Consider the following 16,242-nt stretch of genomic DNA (forward strand, 5'->3'; position numbering starts at 1 on the left):
ATCTATATAAGCAAGTGGCCTCAGAAATGCGCAAAAAATTATATTTTAAGCAGGTGCATCATGTATAATATTCATAAGAGATAAGAAACACATTAAAATCATTTATTTTCAACATTCATTCTAATGACTGGTACAAACGGATACAAATATTTTTTTGTTTTTAAAACACACAAAATACAAGTAATACATGTAAGTAACAGATGATAAAACGTTTGAAAATAAATGTTAAACATTACAAAGTTAACATGTATACTGTGCATCATGATTTAAAATAAAGCATATGGACACCATGTAAATGAAAAATAATGTCGGTCAACTTACAGTCAAAACCCATTTTCTCGATATCCCAAGGACTGCTCAAACTGCTTCCAGGCCTCGCAAATATCGAGCCAAGCAGGAATGCTTATGAAGTGTAAAACATAATCGCTCCTTCACATCCAGTTCAAGCCAACAAGAATTAAGCCAAGTGATATCGAGACAACAGGTTTAGACTGTACAACTAAACTTTCAAATAAAATTGAAGTATAGTACAACTATGGCAACACTTCTTTGTGATAAATATCATCTCTGATACATATGAACTTAGCACACTTCAGGGAATTGTATTTCTTGTCCCTGTTAAACCATTTATAATGTTCTTTTACTTATCATTTAAACTGTCCAATAGATGCGCTTCAATGTTCATTTCAAATTGCCTGTTTTTTTCTACGATTTAAATTTCATAATTGCGGGAGGGTTTTCAGTTTCGGTCAATTGTAATTCTGGTTCTTGAAAAGCTCTGAAAATATAGCATTCACAGCAGACACAGACCATATGGTTTTAATAACATTTACTAAGTAAGATCATCTCTTGCTATTCTAAAATGTTGTCACTAGCACAAGCTAGGGGCATAGAAACCCAACAACACTAGTAGATCCGAATGTGCTCATAACCATAGGGGGCAGTATAAGAAAAAGATGGTGGAATTATTTGATACAATGCTTCAAAAGTTCCAGTTCTTAAGCAGTGAAATTGATCAGGCAGCTGACAGGCTAAAACCATTTTGGGGATGTCTTTGGGCGGCACCTTTAGTTTCTCAATGAGGGTCAAAGGGGGTCAAGCAACCAGCTGCAGCAGCAAAACTAGCTTTTAAGAAGCCCATTTGAGGGTTTCTCCTGACTTCTAATTTGAAGCAAAATGGAGTATCAATACTAACAACAAATGAAGTAGCAACGGAAAGCAACCAGCTAACCTTTTTCAATCAGTTTTGAGAAGAATAAAATATTGTTTGTTTTTTTAATCTCTGGAGCTATAAGATTCAAGGCAATCCACCAACAAATTGCCCTGTTTGGGCAAGGAGTGAGTTCATTCTTGGGTACCTCTGTATTATGTAAGAAATCATATAAAAAACCCATCTCATTTTCAACCTTTAGCCATCCCTGACCGTTACTACCACCTATGGTTAAAATCATAACATGTACATACATGTTTAGCCAAGCACATTTTGACCCACTAGGTGTTGTGACATTTTTGCTTCATTCAACAATGTAAATACCTTGACCGGAATCCAAATCCAGATCTGATCAAGCTTTGCTTTTATCTTGAGTCCTGAAAAATCACACAAGGTGACCATAGATATCATGTTCAAATCTATTCAGAAATTTGTGATAAAATCTTAGATTGCGTTGAACATGTTAAAAACTACTGTATAGGGCTTTACATATTTCGCTTTTTTCCTATTCAAAAAATGAGTCGAAAAAATGTGTCAATCACAGGTTTTTCATTCCAATATTTCGGTAAAATGTTAAAAATAAAATAATTTGCTGTTAATTCGTACCATAAATGCAAAATTTTATCTGATCCACTTGTTTATCTGATAACTTGCAGAATCACACATTCAGGAAAACCAGCGCTCCGCAAGGTCAATCTTGAACACTAGATGAATAGTATTTGCCATGCAGAGGTAGCAGATTGCTAACAAGTTACAATATATCTTTATTAAATATGATATGTGGTTTTAAGTTTCAAATATTAGGAAGCCATAAGATGATGAATATTTTCTTCAGACAAAAAAATCATGTTTGCTACTTGATGAATTCGTAGATTTTTAAAAAGGCAATTAAACAACAGTTAAACACACCCAGCCAATTAAAATGCCCTATACAGTAATCAAGAATAATGAATTTGAACTTAAACTTAAAACACATGTTCAATTCCATGCATTTCCACCTACCAGTATGACTGTGTTCTATGTCTGAAAACGTTCAAAGCAAACAAACACCACAAAAATCAGAATCCATTGTAGCCTAATCTTAATATTAAGTTCATAACTGAATGGTGTACAACTAAAAATCCAAAAATTTACAATAAAACTGGAGATGAAAAGAAAGTCGCCAACAAAAGTTGGGGGCAGAAGCCCAACAGCAAATGCTGTGACGACTTGCCTGCTTTCGGAAGAGTACATCTGCATCTTTTCGATAAACATGTAACCATAATCGTATACAACAAAATGTAAATAAATCAGTCACCAACAGCGAAAACTGTTGGGGGCAAGGGCCCAACAGCACCATCCAGATAACATTCACCATCAGTACAATAAGGTCTTTGGGTATTTGTTATACAGGGGTCGAAATTAATTAGTTTAATTTCGATGACTGGTTTTATTGACATCATTTATCATAATTTATTTTTGTATCAAACAAAAACTGACCAGTTGTCAAAGCAATTACTGCAAATTTTCACGGTTGTTTAGTGATGGGTTTTAACAGTAAACTGTTTGAAAATTGCTACCATGTGCTAATATTTCTTTACAAAATATACAACTAGCGACCAGTATTTGTCATTAAACCACATTTTCTTGGTCTAGAGTACCAAGCACTATGGTGTCTTCATGAATTCATGGAAACAAATCTATAAGACTGGAAATGTACCAATGGTAAACGTTTTACAAGCAGATGAAATGCTGTGACACAACTTGCCTTATTTAACTTGGCTATCTTCCAATGTCTCAAATCTTCCCTCAAACATCTACTTAACATACGAAAAGTGTCGCCAACCTAAGTTGGGGGCTTAAAATGAGCCCAACAGCAGCTTTAGCGGCCACTGTGACCACTTGCCTTTAGCTTGCAGCAGGAAGTCGCCATTACCCCTTAACATTTTGTTCTAAATCTAGACTTGCCTGCAATTTATCTTTCATCATAGATCCTGCCCATGTTAAGTCAATACATTTGCTGATAAGAATTTGAATATTAAATAAATTGAAAGAAAAAAACTGGAATTCAGCTTCCAAATTTAAACTTTAACACAATAGCATCTGAAGTATCAAACGAGTGTTTTAATACAGGTTTTTTGTCCATTTACCCAATGAAATTGAAAGGAGCTAAGCAGAGAAACTGACCTCGTTTGAGATCCTCTTCAGAAACTCAGCGGCTACACAATATGAACTGAATTTATATAATAATCCAACAATATATTTCACACTTAAGTTTACATACCTTGTTATTTACTGACAGTGAAATGTACACGAGATTTTTACACACAGCAAAATATTCACATGCTTCGAAAATAAAATGGTTTTGCTATTTACAGCAGTGTTTTAAAATAATGTACATTTACAATTAATTCCACTTACCACAATTTTTCTTGTACATGTTTCTGACAATCATGTGTGTACAGATTATTTCACTATTCAAAGAAATAAAAGTAACTGGTACAATGCAGCCATGATAACCGCCACTCCAGAAATCGAATACTAAATTACTGCAACCACATGCAAGTAAAACCCCTACGATTCAAGTGGAGTGCACTACCAGTATTGCACTTATCTGTTGGTTCTGAAAGTGAAAGGGCTAACGTTGAAGCTCCATGTTTTCAAAAGTTCGCCCATCTGTCTGTGAGATCCACCCCCTCAGTATCGCCCACCCCCTGGCCCGTACATAGGCCGGTTGCCTGGGAAACCCATGTTGAACATTCCCTGGTTTGGTGGCATTCCCTGATTCGGCGGCATCCCCATCATACCTTAACAGAGCAGAAACAAGAGTTTGTGAAATATTGGGCCTAATAAATAAAACCCTGTCTGACCAAAAAAGAGAGTTTGTAAAATTTAAACCAATAGGAGTTTGTAAAATACTGGCCCCACAAATCAAACCATGTCGGACCAAAAACAAGAGTTTGTGAAATATAAACAAACAAGAATTTGTGAAATACTTTCCAAACAAATCATCCTTCAAACAAGACAAGTCACAAGGTGCTTGTGTAAAAAAAAATCGCACATACAATGTGGTCATTTCATTAACTACAGGTCTTATAAAATCTTCAAATGCATCAAAAATAATTTCTACAAGAAACTAGGTGTACTTACCTTGTGGAGGCATAGGAGGCCTCATTCCTGGGCCTGGACCAGGTCCCATACCTGTAAATTATAAAACTCATATTGTAATTTAATCAGACTTTTCATCTTTAAAACCCAGACTACTACCGGAACTGTTTTAAAATATGATAGTCAGACAATGCTTTGAGAGCATGCAGCTCCAGGCTATGAATTTGCCAGACACTGATCATATGATTCAAATACAGGTCATATGATCAGAGATAAACCCACAATGTCATTAATAATGGTTGTTTTATGAGTATATACAACAAACAAAACACAGGAATAAAATAAATAAAAATCTTAGGTCAACACATTCAGGTCTATAGCTAGATTTGTAACAATTTTTTACACATAAAAAATTTATATTATCACACAAATATGTATTTTTTTTTGCAATTTTTAATCTCAAAGTGTTCCAGCTGACCTCTAAGCATTTTGTATGAACAGCCATACTTACCCATAGGCATGGAGTTAGGAGGCATACCCATACTCATACTAGCTGGTGGCATCATGCTGGGTTTGGATGTTCCCATACCCTTATTCATAAAATGGGAATACTTTGGTAATGTAGCTCGCTTTTCTTCCTGTATAAATGAAAAGAAACAGACAAAATATTACATATAATTTGTTAGTTAGTGTTCAGGGCTAAAATGTTAATCTTACCTGTGAAACGTTTATAAAATCATTTCCATACACTTTCAGCATCACAAAACAGTTTGAAACTATATGTGCACTAACTGACTAAGTAATTAAAAATGCATAATTATGTCAAGTGTGTCTTCTATTTTTTTAGTGGAAAAGGGCCATAATCAATAAGTATTCAAGCCAGAGTAGTGGGCCTTGCTGTTCATGTGTGCATTGTCTCTGGCAACATTTGTACAAAGTCTTATTGAATACCTAGAATGGTTTTACAGTTATAGCCAAGGTCAAATTTGTTGCACAAAGATGACATAATGATTTTAACAATTCTTCAAACAAAAAAAGGGGATAAAATTATGTGAAAAATAGTTTTTTTGTTAACAATAATTTCCCCTTGTACATAAACAACAAGCAAGCTCACATTTATATAGAGGATAATTGTTTATTTCACTTATGATGATCACAGGGTGAAACATATTGCTTTCTTACACTAAAAACCAATAGTTTTTCTGTTTATTATATGCCTAAAATAAGAGTTAAAAGTCATTCAATAACATTTTTTTTAGAAAAAAATGTGCCGATTTGTATGCACAGGTAACATCATATCAGAAATGACATGGCATGTCCAAGCCCTGTGCACGCTGACATTTGATTTGGAAATAAGAGCAGGCTATAATTTTAAGAGTGGAAAATATCTATTTGATATTTTTACTATTTCAAACAGTAAACTATAGTATTATATCACTGATAAATCTCTATAAACCACCAGAAAGCAGATAATAAATTGGCATTTCCGCTTTCCCTTGACAGAATCTTACTTCTTTAACTTTAAGCAACAAAAGCTAAATTTCCAGCACAACTCACCAATGATATGTCCTCATCTGGATGCATCAACCTGGAACTCAAACCTGAACTTGACTCTGGTTTCTTGATCTGTGGGGCGCCCGTGATGATTGCCCCGGGAGACGAGGAATCTGGTGACATGGCTGCTGCTGCTGGGAACGTCGGCTTAACAGGGCCCGCCATCGACGTTGATGTGGGCGGGGCTGAGCTTCCACTGCTTGACTGAATAATTTACAAATTTATTGAGCTTAGGTGGTATATTCATAAAATACCAGGATTGGAACAATTTTCTGCATTCCTACATTTTAAGTACATTAAGGCATCGCTAAATATGTTAGTAACAGCACTTTATACATGTACAAATATCAGGAATATAACTGGATGAAAATCCCAAGCCTGAAAAAATTGTTCAAAGTATGAGGATTCAGGACTTTATATAGTATGAGTAGGAGTGATTCAGAAAATTGATCAAGAATCACATATCCAGTATTTAGTTCCAGTTCAAGGAATTCAGGCCCAAACTTCGGGCTTTGGAAACCCTTAAAGACTACTTACAGCAGCAGCAGCTGGGAAAAGAGGTTTGGATGGTGGTGCAGACATCGGTGGGGTAGACATCGGGGGCATCGGGGGCGCTCCTGGACCCATAAAGGGACGAGGTGGCATTGGCATACCTCCTGGACCCATCCTACAAAAGACGATTCAAAATGTTGGTCTGCAGATTATTAAAATACTTTTGATCATTTTGTTATTAACGGATGCTCATGAAGTTACTATTTACATTGGCAAACTTATTGCAATGAGTCTTCAATGTAAAATACATGTATTTAATACTAGTAATTTAGTTAAAACAAAGTGTCTCTAAGTCAATCACGTGATGACAAGTTTTATTTAACTCCTAGTAAATAAAGCCTTGAGTTCACTTACATTGGTCCCATTGGTCCTGGAATGACAAATAGAAATAGAAATTAATTAACATATTATGCAGATATCAAGTGTAAGTTTGTTATTCATGATAATCACTCATGAATTATCTGGAAAAACAAACTTGACAAGTACTACAGAGGCTAGACACCAGATGGTCCCAAATTGGCAAAACATTTTTTCCACAAAATATGTCTAGACTTGTAACTACGTGACAGTTTGAGACAATGCATTTTACATGATTAAATAAAAGAATATTTTGTCACTGCCTCAGATGAGTTTATCCGTTTTAAAGCCCTGATTCATGTTATCGTCCCTTCCATTTCACTTACCCATAGGTCCCATGCCAGGCCGCATTCCCATTGGCCCCATACCCATCGGAGGAGGCATAGGGGGCATGCCCATAAAGCCCATGTTAGGCCCCATACCACCGGGTAAAGGGGGAGCTGATGGTGTGGATGTGGTAGTGCTAGTCCCAGGCTGTGAATCATCGTCACTGTCTCCAGGGTTTTTGGCTGCATTAGCTGTAAAAAGAAATGATCAATTTTTGTGTTTCAGTTTTGGTTTTGAATAAAAACTTGCTATTTATACAATAAATTGTCATGTAGTGTATTATTAGCATTTGGATCACTGTGCCATGCCATGCCTTAGTTGGAGACGGCCCATTCTCTGAAAGCCTTTTTCGCTAACAGTCCTTTTTATTTGAATTTGTAGTAAACTGGCATTCAAATTAAATAGATAAGAGCTAAAAGACATGACATCTCAGGGAAACACATTTATAAAATGTTCCAGTTTATACTTCATAAGGTTTGACAAAGTTGCGTTATTATGATAACCATATTTTTTTTAATCACTGCAAAAAATATTTCAATCAACATTAACCATATTAAAACTACCAAGACATCCGGTCCATTTTACCTTTTTTATTTTTCTCTCGTTCATGATCTCGCAAATCTTGATCTGGGATTCCCTCCATGCCATAGATTTCTATCTCTATGTTGTTCCTTCCTGGTACCGAGTTTGGAACTTTGTCCATCTTTTCCTTATGTACCTACAACAGGAATGTAATTTTATTATAACCTTCCTGCTAAAAGTTGAACAACATACTGTCTCTTTTCTGATTAAAATTACTTTCCCCTCACTGATACAACTGGAAAACACTAGGAAAAGAAGTAATAAATCAATACTGAATTATACATTAATTTTTTATACAATTTAATGAAAGATTTGTTGTAAACCAGTCAATATGTCAGCAGTCTAGCAAACTCAATAATTATCATATGTAAGAAGCGACTCAGAAGACAAGAGTGAATGCCAGTCAAACAAGTGGCCATAACTCGACAATATCATAATGATAGTGCAAGAATTACAGGCCTTGTTACACACGTGCGTATGTAACATGCGAGGCCAACAAGGCCAACAGATCCCTTCAGAGAAAGGCATGCTCAATCCTGAAGAGGTCGACTAGTCTTTAAATACAGTATATTCTCCATCCACACGTAGAACTGGATATGCCAATTTGCATATAACCAACCAAGTACACCAACATACTATATACGCACTTTGGCTTACAGCGGATCATTACACATACACCAATTTCATGTGAATATCTCAAATGTTTAAAGCTTTAAGTTTGCACATGCCAACAACATCAAGGCTACAACAATACTTCAACATTTTCTTCTTTCAAAAACAGACAAGCTGAAAACGTAGTATGCTTTTTATATCAATCATTCGTACAAATCAATTGGCAAAAAAAACTTTTGAGTAAACAGTTTATTCTTAAATCATTACCTGCATACAATGGATTGACAATCCTGGCCCTGTGTACAATTTTTTGTGACATATATGACATTTGAAGTGTTTTGCCTTTTGGTGCTGGATGAGGATCTTCTCGTCATCAAATTCTCTGTTACAGTACCTGATAAACTGTTAAGAAAAATTTGTACTACATGTAGCTTTTGGCTAAACGATTCGAATCCGGTCTCCGACTATATATTCTTTTACATTTTGGTATCAATTTTTTTACAATTATGATATCAAAAAGTCAAACTTCTGCTTCTGCTCAGGTATGGTGCAGGGCCTGTTACGGCGTAGCGCACTATCAAACATTTTATTAAATAATTGTTCTCGGATTCTTTACAGAAAAAAACATTTTTGGGTGCCAATCTGGTGTAAAGTCCCTTTAAGGCAAAAATAATTGTCACGACTACATGCAGGGTTCTCAAAATGTTTGAGTTGAACAGGCTTTTTAGGGGGGTCAGGGGTCATGCCCCCCTCCAGACATTTTTAAAACAAGAATGCAATTTCCTGCATTCTGAGCCATTTAGGGTACTGTTTTTCTAGGAGTTTTGAAGTGAACAACAATGCAAAATTTCAATAAAAATACTGTTTTGTACATAAGTTCACATACAATATACAGAAATGTCATACATAGCATACATTCAGAGAAAGACCTTGACAAGTCACTGTCAGTGTCTGTATCATCACTGACTAAGCCGTTTTGGATTGAAAATAGAAAAAAGAACACATTTCAGAGCGATTCTTTAAACCATTTTCTTTTCGTTTTCGTGAAGTTTCCTGCAAACAAATCAAAATAAGAATCGATCGAATATATAAACTAAAAAGAGAAATATCACGCTAACTTATGCAACAGGTCTTTTTTTTTGCTGTCAGAATTCATACAAAATCACCATTTTTACATTTTATCTACGTGTATTTTAAACCTGCCTTTTTTCTTCATGTTTGCATTTTACCACTTATCAATTTATCCATAGTTATCAATGGTCATAAACTTATTTATTATGCCTGTAAGTGTAAATCCTTCATCAAATTAAATAAAATCCCATTAAACACCATTTTATACATGCATTGATATGAATAAGCACATTCTATTGGCTTCAGATCAAACAGTCACATTGTGTGACGTCACATAACTCACAGTTATACCCAGGAGATCCTCGTGGAGAGCATGGACATTGCTATGCAGGATTAATGTGTCTGAGTGGTGATTTCGATTGTAACTTAAGTATTTCATTTCAAACTTTAATTCATCACATTAATTAGTAACCTATATCATTGAATGTGTTGACTTTTATTGATGTTTCAATAAGTATAACTGTACGATTATTACTTCTTACAGTCTATATTATAAAGTGTGGTACAAGTTTCAAAGTTTATTGGCAGATCGTTTTACAAAATGTCATGTCTTTGTTTTCCTAATCCCTTGATTGCCCTTCTTGTTTCTATAATCCTCCAATAAATAGTTCACACTTCCTCTTTCTACAGGCAATAAATCGTTTAGGATGGGTATTAACTAATTATCTTGTCACAGTGGTGTATGTGGTTAGGTAATCTAGCCAGGCATTGTTAAGATAAAAATCAATAATCTTCGTCTGTGAAACTTGGTAACTGTGAAAGTTATGATTGATGTCCTTAGGGTGTCCCAAAAATTAGGTACGCAAAATAAATTATTTTTGAAAATAATTACGGGTGTCCGAACTCTTAAGGTGAATTACGGTATGTTCTTTTTTTTTGACATCGGCAATGTGTTTTTCTAACAGGAAAGCGTGCTTGCGCATGCGCGAATTACGGAGAATTCTTACCAATACGATTTCAAACCTGAAGACTCTTACATACGCCGAAGTAAGAATAGATAATCAGTATTAAATATGTAAAAAAAAGAATGTGACCTTATGGTTTCTAGAACAATTCTAACCGGCCAATTTCTGGTTTTAACCGGTCAAATAGGCCGACGGCCAATTCATTTTGAGAACCCTGACATGCCTTGATCAAGGTGAAGTAAACACCACTTAATTTTCCAAATCCTATTCGACAGTGTAAAACAATTACAAAGCAACCAATTACTGCATTATGTCACTTGCTGAGTTACATGACACCCTAATGCAGGACATCTGTTCTAAAGGTTTTTCCCTTCAATGATTGTTCCCACTGACAGTGTATAAACAATGTATATGTGGTTACATCTGTGCGGGTGCACTGATGTAACCACATATACATTGTTTATAAGTTTCATGAAAAACTGGGGACAACAAATAATGTGTATTTTGGATCAACTTTTTGAGATTATCTGATTTATTGCAACTAATCACTTAAATTCCACTCAAAGGATACCAGCACCAAGGTTTAAGCTGCTTCTTCTTTTTTCGGCCCATATTTTATATTTAAGTACAAATTTTATTCTTTTCTGCGTATCGTGAAGAACTTTTGTTTTCCCAAGCGGAAACTGCGTGTAAAATGCCCGGATGTATACTCAAAAGACGCAACCCTATAAACTATGGTTACGTTTAACTTGATTTACAACGTTATGCGCAGATACCTCCCCGAGCACATAACTAGGGTTAAAGTCAGGGTAATAGAGGTGCCATGTGTTGTTCGACCATTCCCCAAGAAAATTATAGAAAAAAAACTTAGGAAAAAGAGTAGGTAGCCACCCCTAGGTAATTTGTATCCATGGGTTTATGACATTGAGTTTCAATTTGGCGCAGAATCTTCCTTAATTTTAAAACAATACAAGAAATATTCCAGGACTTCACAATTATTTTACACATATTTCTTCATTATATACCATGATGCAAGATATTTTTTGCCGAGTACATATTTCAGTCCCGTTGTATACTAGTATATGGTTAAGTCGATAGGATGATATCAAGTTTTGTTGTTATTGTTACTATATTTTATTTGTAAGTAACGGTTGATTTCATAAACATTTGTTGTTGAATATATTATCACATAAGCATGGTGGAAATCTGAAAATCGGATATTCTACTTCGACATGCAAGTATTACTTACCTGTACATTTTAAGGGGCTAGACACCAGATGATACATTGTACAAGAAAAAAAGAAAAATGTTAAAAACTTACTTCAAATTGACATCGTTGTGTAGAACGCATTGAAACTTACTTATAGCCTGGGTTTGTATGTATGTATGTATTTCTTTAGACCTTGCGATCAAGGATAACCCGTGAAAGTGCAAGCACTTATTTCCAACGGGGTCCTTTGTTTTTGCTGAAGGGACAGCACGCTGAAGAGACAGTGGTGGGATACAAGGAAGTCCGGGTGCGAGACCCTAGCTCTTTTTCAAAGAGACCCCTTGGTTCTTTTGCGTGCTCGGTGTAAAGCACCGATACACGGGGTACAACTTTCCTGGGTTAAACCAGTACTGAGTACACCACTTTTCCAAGCACTTCCCTTTAAATGCCAAGCGCCAGGCAAGGGAGCTACTTGTACCAACTTTGAACGTCTTTTGGTATGACGCGGCCAGGGATCGAACCCACGACATCCCGCTCCGTAGGCGGTCGCTTATCCACTAGGCCACGGAGACGGCTACCTGCCCTTATCAATTCACACTCTTGGTGTGCAGAGTACGCTGGGAACCTGACACACTTACTTACTGATGTATCACCTCGCTTTCGACACATGCATCTTTCGCAGTTTTTGCGCATTTTTCCAATTTGAAATTTACTGGAGTTGTCTACCACATAGATCCCAGTAAGTTTAAAAATAACGTTGTTATATGTATCTGTACTCATAAGCAGATATGATTTATACTGGGAAACCGCTATGCGCTATTTCAAACGGGGAAACACAAATGAGACAGCAACATGATTGTTGCGTTTATCATTTTAACCATATAGGGCCTCCTATTAGCTCGAATCGACAATTCTAGGCTTGTTTTGTGGAAATAATGTCTAAGCCGAATTTTGGACTATCTGGTGTCTAGCCCCTTTAATAACTTATCTTCCTTGTTAACACCCGTTGCCAATATGTAATGAATATGATGGTAACAAAATATTTTAAATGCAAGGATAGGTCCTTTATGAAATAAAGATACAATTCATATCATATCATATAGTGTAACAATCTGTGATCAGGCAGTTTCAGTTTACAAATCGTATTGATATGTTGTGAATAGAAATATTCCTAGAAAAATATTTTCGTCTTTTTTTCATAGTTTATTTATGTATATAAAAATACTTGATAACACATACATAGACCAACCCCAACATATGTTACAAGTCAGCGTTGGGGAGTGGGGGGATCTTGCACTGAATACGTGAGACTTAACAGGTTTGTAACACATCTTCTATTTCACGCATCCAATTTGAAAATATTAAGTGTCAAGTCAATGGGTGCACAACGTGCACGTAATACACTCCCATATCTACAAACGTGTTTTCTATCTATATAGCTGCCAAACCTAATCAAATGGTAACCTCCATGACTAGGGACGAGACATCGAATGATACCATTGCAAGAAAAAAGAGAGAAAACTGTCAAAAGATACATGAATTTGATATTGTTGTGCACAACGCATTTAATCTTACATACTGGTGTATCACATCGTATTTAATCTTACATACTGGTGTATCACATCGTATTTAATCTTACATACTGGTGTATCACATCGTATTTAATCTTACATACTGGTGTATCACATCGTATTTAATCTTACATACTGGTGTATCACATCGTATTTAATCTTACATACTGGTGTATCACATCGTATTTAATCTTACATACTGGTGTATCACATCGTATTTAATCTTACATACTGGTGTATCACATCGTATTTAATCTTACATACTGGTGTATCACATCGTCTGCGACACATGCATCTTCTGCAGTTTTTGCGCGTATTTTATTTTCAATTCGAAATTTACCGGGTTTGTCTACCACGTAAATACCAGTGAATTTCAATAGTCTGTATTTGTATCTGTACTAATCAATGATTTCCACATGCTAAATATATACATACTATTAACTGGAAAAACATAATGCACTTGTTCAAAAGGGTGATCTCAGCTGAGACAGCGACGAAATATTCTTTTAATAATATAAATGATGTATTATCGGCCGCATACTAGTTCGTATTAATAATTCTTTGCTTGTTTGCGGACATTTGGGGACCACCCCCTTTAAGTCTACGAGTGTTGTTCTTCTTGCTCTGGTCAATGCGGCGGTGTGACATCATTTTCAAATCAATGCATGTGCCAACAATTATAAAGTTCATGTCAAGTTTTATTATCATTATTCCTGTCTTGAATGGTTTTGTTTCTTTTTTTCTATTTTGGAATTGAGATCTCGACCTTTATGAAAAATATTGCGATGAGTTCCTGCTACTACGTCACCATGACAACACATATATAAAGGTCAAAGTGTATCGTCTTTATATAAGATAATTTCAAGATTATTTTCATCAATTGATCGGTTTTCTAACTGCACTATTTTCTATGCATATTCATAACTTTTTCACGTTCTGTGAAGTAAGTATGCAGAAGTTTCACATTCTTTATTACTCATCAATGACATTTTAAGCGGTTATCATGAAATATCTAATTATTTAGACTGCTGTAGACTGATGGGCTTTTCAGAAATTATAACCTTGACCTTTATTTCCCTTCTTTATTTTCTATTGTTCGGTGCATAACTACTGGATGGATTTTTATTAAATTTTGTACGATAGTAATGTTCAACGAGAGGAAATTCAGTGTACAAATACCATGACTCTATTTTAGCTAATTACAGAGTTATTGCCTTTATGTTTTCTTGTCCTGAGCATAACTTCAAAACTTCTTGATGGAATTTAATTCAACTTCATGCGATGGTGAAGCATCATGAGAGGAAGTGCAGTGTATAAGAAGTATAACTCTATTTCAGCTAATTATAGAGTTGTTGCCCTTTGCAATTTTTTTATTGTCAGGTTGATAACATGAACACTACTTAATGGAAATTAATAAAACATACAATTATTAAACATAATGAGAGGAAGTGCAATATGCAAGAGCCATAACTCTATTTTATGTTATTACCGAGTTATTGCCCTTTGTTACTTTTTCTTGTTCGGAGCACGACTTCAACATTACTGGATGGAATTTAATTAAACTGCATAAAATTGTAAAGCACATGAGATGATGTGACAGTTTAAGAACCATACCTCTATTCTACATCACTACAGAGTTATTGCCCTTTGTTATTTTTACTTGTTCGGAGCACGACTTCAACATTACTGGATGGAATTTAATTAAACTGCATAAAATGGTAAAGCACATGAGATGATGTGACAGTTTAAGAACCATACCTCTATTCTACATCACTACAGAGTTATTGCCCTTTGTTATTTTTACTTGTTCGTAGCACGACTTTAACATTACTGGATGGAATTTAATTTAACTGCATAAAATGGTAAAGCACATGAGATGATGTGACAGTTTAAGAACCATACCTCTATTCTACATCACTACAGAGTTATTGCCCTTTGTCACTTTTCCTTGTCCGGACCAGAACTTGAAAACAACTTGATTGAAATTTATTCAACTTCATACTTGGGTGAAGCACAACGAGAGTTCATTGTACAAACACAATAACTCATATAATGGTAAAGCACAATGATAGAAAGTGCAGGATACAAGAAATATAACTATATTCTATCTTATTACAGAGTTATTACCCTTTGCCACTTTTTCTTGTCTGGAGCATAACATGAAAATTACTTGATCAAATTTCATTAAACTCTATACTTTGCAAAAGCACAATGAGAGGAAGTGCAGTGTACAAGAACCATAACTCTATTCAAGCTTAATACAAAGTGCCCTTCATCACTTTTTCTTGTCAGGAGCATAACTTGAAAACTAATGGATATAATTCAATTAAACTTCATACAATGGTAAAGCACAATGAGAGGAAGTGCAGTGTACAAGAACCATAACTCTATTCAAGCTTAATACAAAGTGCCCTTCATCACTTTTTCTTGTCAGGAGCATAACTTGAAAACTAATGGATATAATTCAATTAAACTTCATACAATGGTAAAGCACAATGAGAGGAAGTGCAGTGTACAAGAACCATTACTCTATTCAAACTTAATACAAAGTGCCCTTCATCACTTTTTCTTGCCAGGAGCATAACTTGAAAACTACTAGATAAAATTTAATTAAACTTCATACAATGGTAAAGCACAAATAGAAAGTTCAGTGTACAAGAACCATAACTCTATTTAAGCTAACTACAGAGTTATTGTCCTTTGTTATTTTTTCTGGTCAGAAGCTTAACTTTTACATAACTCAATGGATTTTAATTAAACAACACACATTGTTTGAGCAAGGTAAGTGGAAATGAAGTGTATAATAACCTCAGAGTTATGGCCTATTTTCAAAGAAATAGTTTGCCATTCCATTGTGCAGGCAGAACTTGGTGGTATTGGTTACTCCTGTCACAGCTCTAGTTTATTGAGTAGAACAAGAAGCCTATATCAACATTTACTGAAGCCAGAGTTATGGTCCTTTCTAAACATCTTACAACATGTGTGTAACCGGGTTTCATATCTGAATATCTTGCACAGATTACAACTTACTGACAAGTTTGAGTTTTTGTCGACAACCCAAAGCTGACTACAACACGAAGGTTATGACACTAACAAAAACTCTCAATTCTAGACAAGATAAAACAAAACGGAAGTCTTTCGAGT

General features: G+C 35.2%; 1 protein-coding gene across 1 annotated transcript; it reads right to left on the minus strand.

Moving 5' to 3' along the window:
* Positions 1–88: 88 nt before the first annotated feature.
* Positions 89–11,018, minus strand: LOC128217825 (BUB3-interacting and GLEBS motif-containing protein ZNF207-like). Its single transcript, XM_052925232.1, has 10 exons — positions 10,889–11,018; positions 8,549–8,675; positions 7,673–7,805; positions 7,087–7,278; positions 6,758–6,773; positions 6,389–6,518; positions 5,855–6,055; positions 4,809–4,935; positions 4,340–4,390; positions 89–3,996 (listed from the first exon to the last, which is right to left on the minus strand). Exons 1-10 carry the CDS (start codon positions 10,927–10,929, stop codon positions 3,887–3,889), a joined length of 1,128 nt encoding a protein of 375 aa, XP_052781192.1. The 5' UTR covers positions 10,930–11,018; the 3' UTR covers positions 89–3,886.
* Between the last annotated feature and the right edge of the window lie 5,224 nt (positions 11,019–16,242).

Source organism: Mya arenaria, chromosome 2 (assembly GCF_026914265.1).
Source record: "Mya arenaria isolate MELC-2E11 chromosome 2, ASM2691426v1".
NCBI classification, from domain to species: Eukaryota; Metazoa; Mollusca; class Bivalvia; order Myida; family Myidae; genus Mya; species Mya arenaria.

Excerpts from the sequence above, each read along its gene's own strand:
- LOC128217825 (XM_052925232.1), bottom strand. The coding sequence starts at position 10,929 with ATGGGCCGAAAAAAGAAGAAGCAGCTTAAACCTTGGTGCTG. Across the intron at positions 8,676-10,888 it reads CAGCTTAAACCTTGGTGCTG|GTACTGTAACAGAGAATTTG; the intron begins GTATCCTTTGAG and ends ACAGTTTATCAG. Across the intron at positions 7,279-7,672 it reads ACGAGAGAAAAATAAAAAAG|CTAATGCAGCCAAAAACCCT; the intron begins GTAAAATGGACC and ends TTCTTTTTACAG.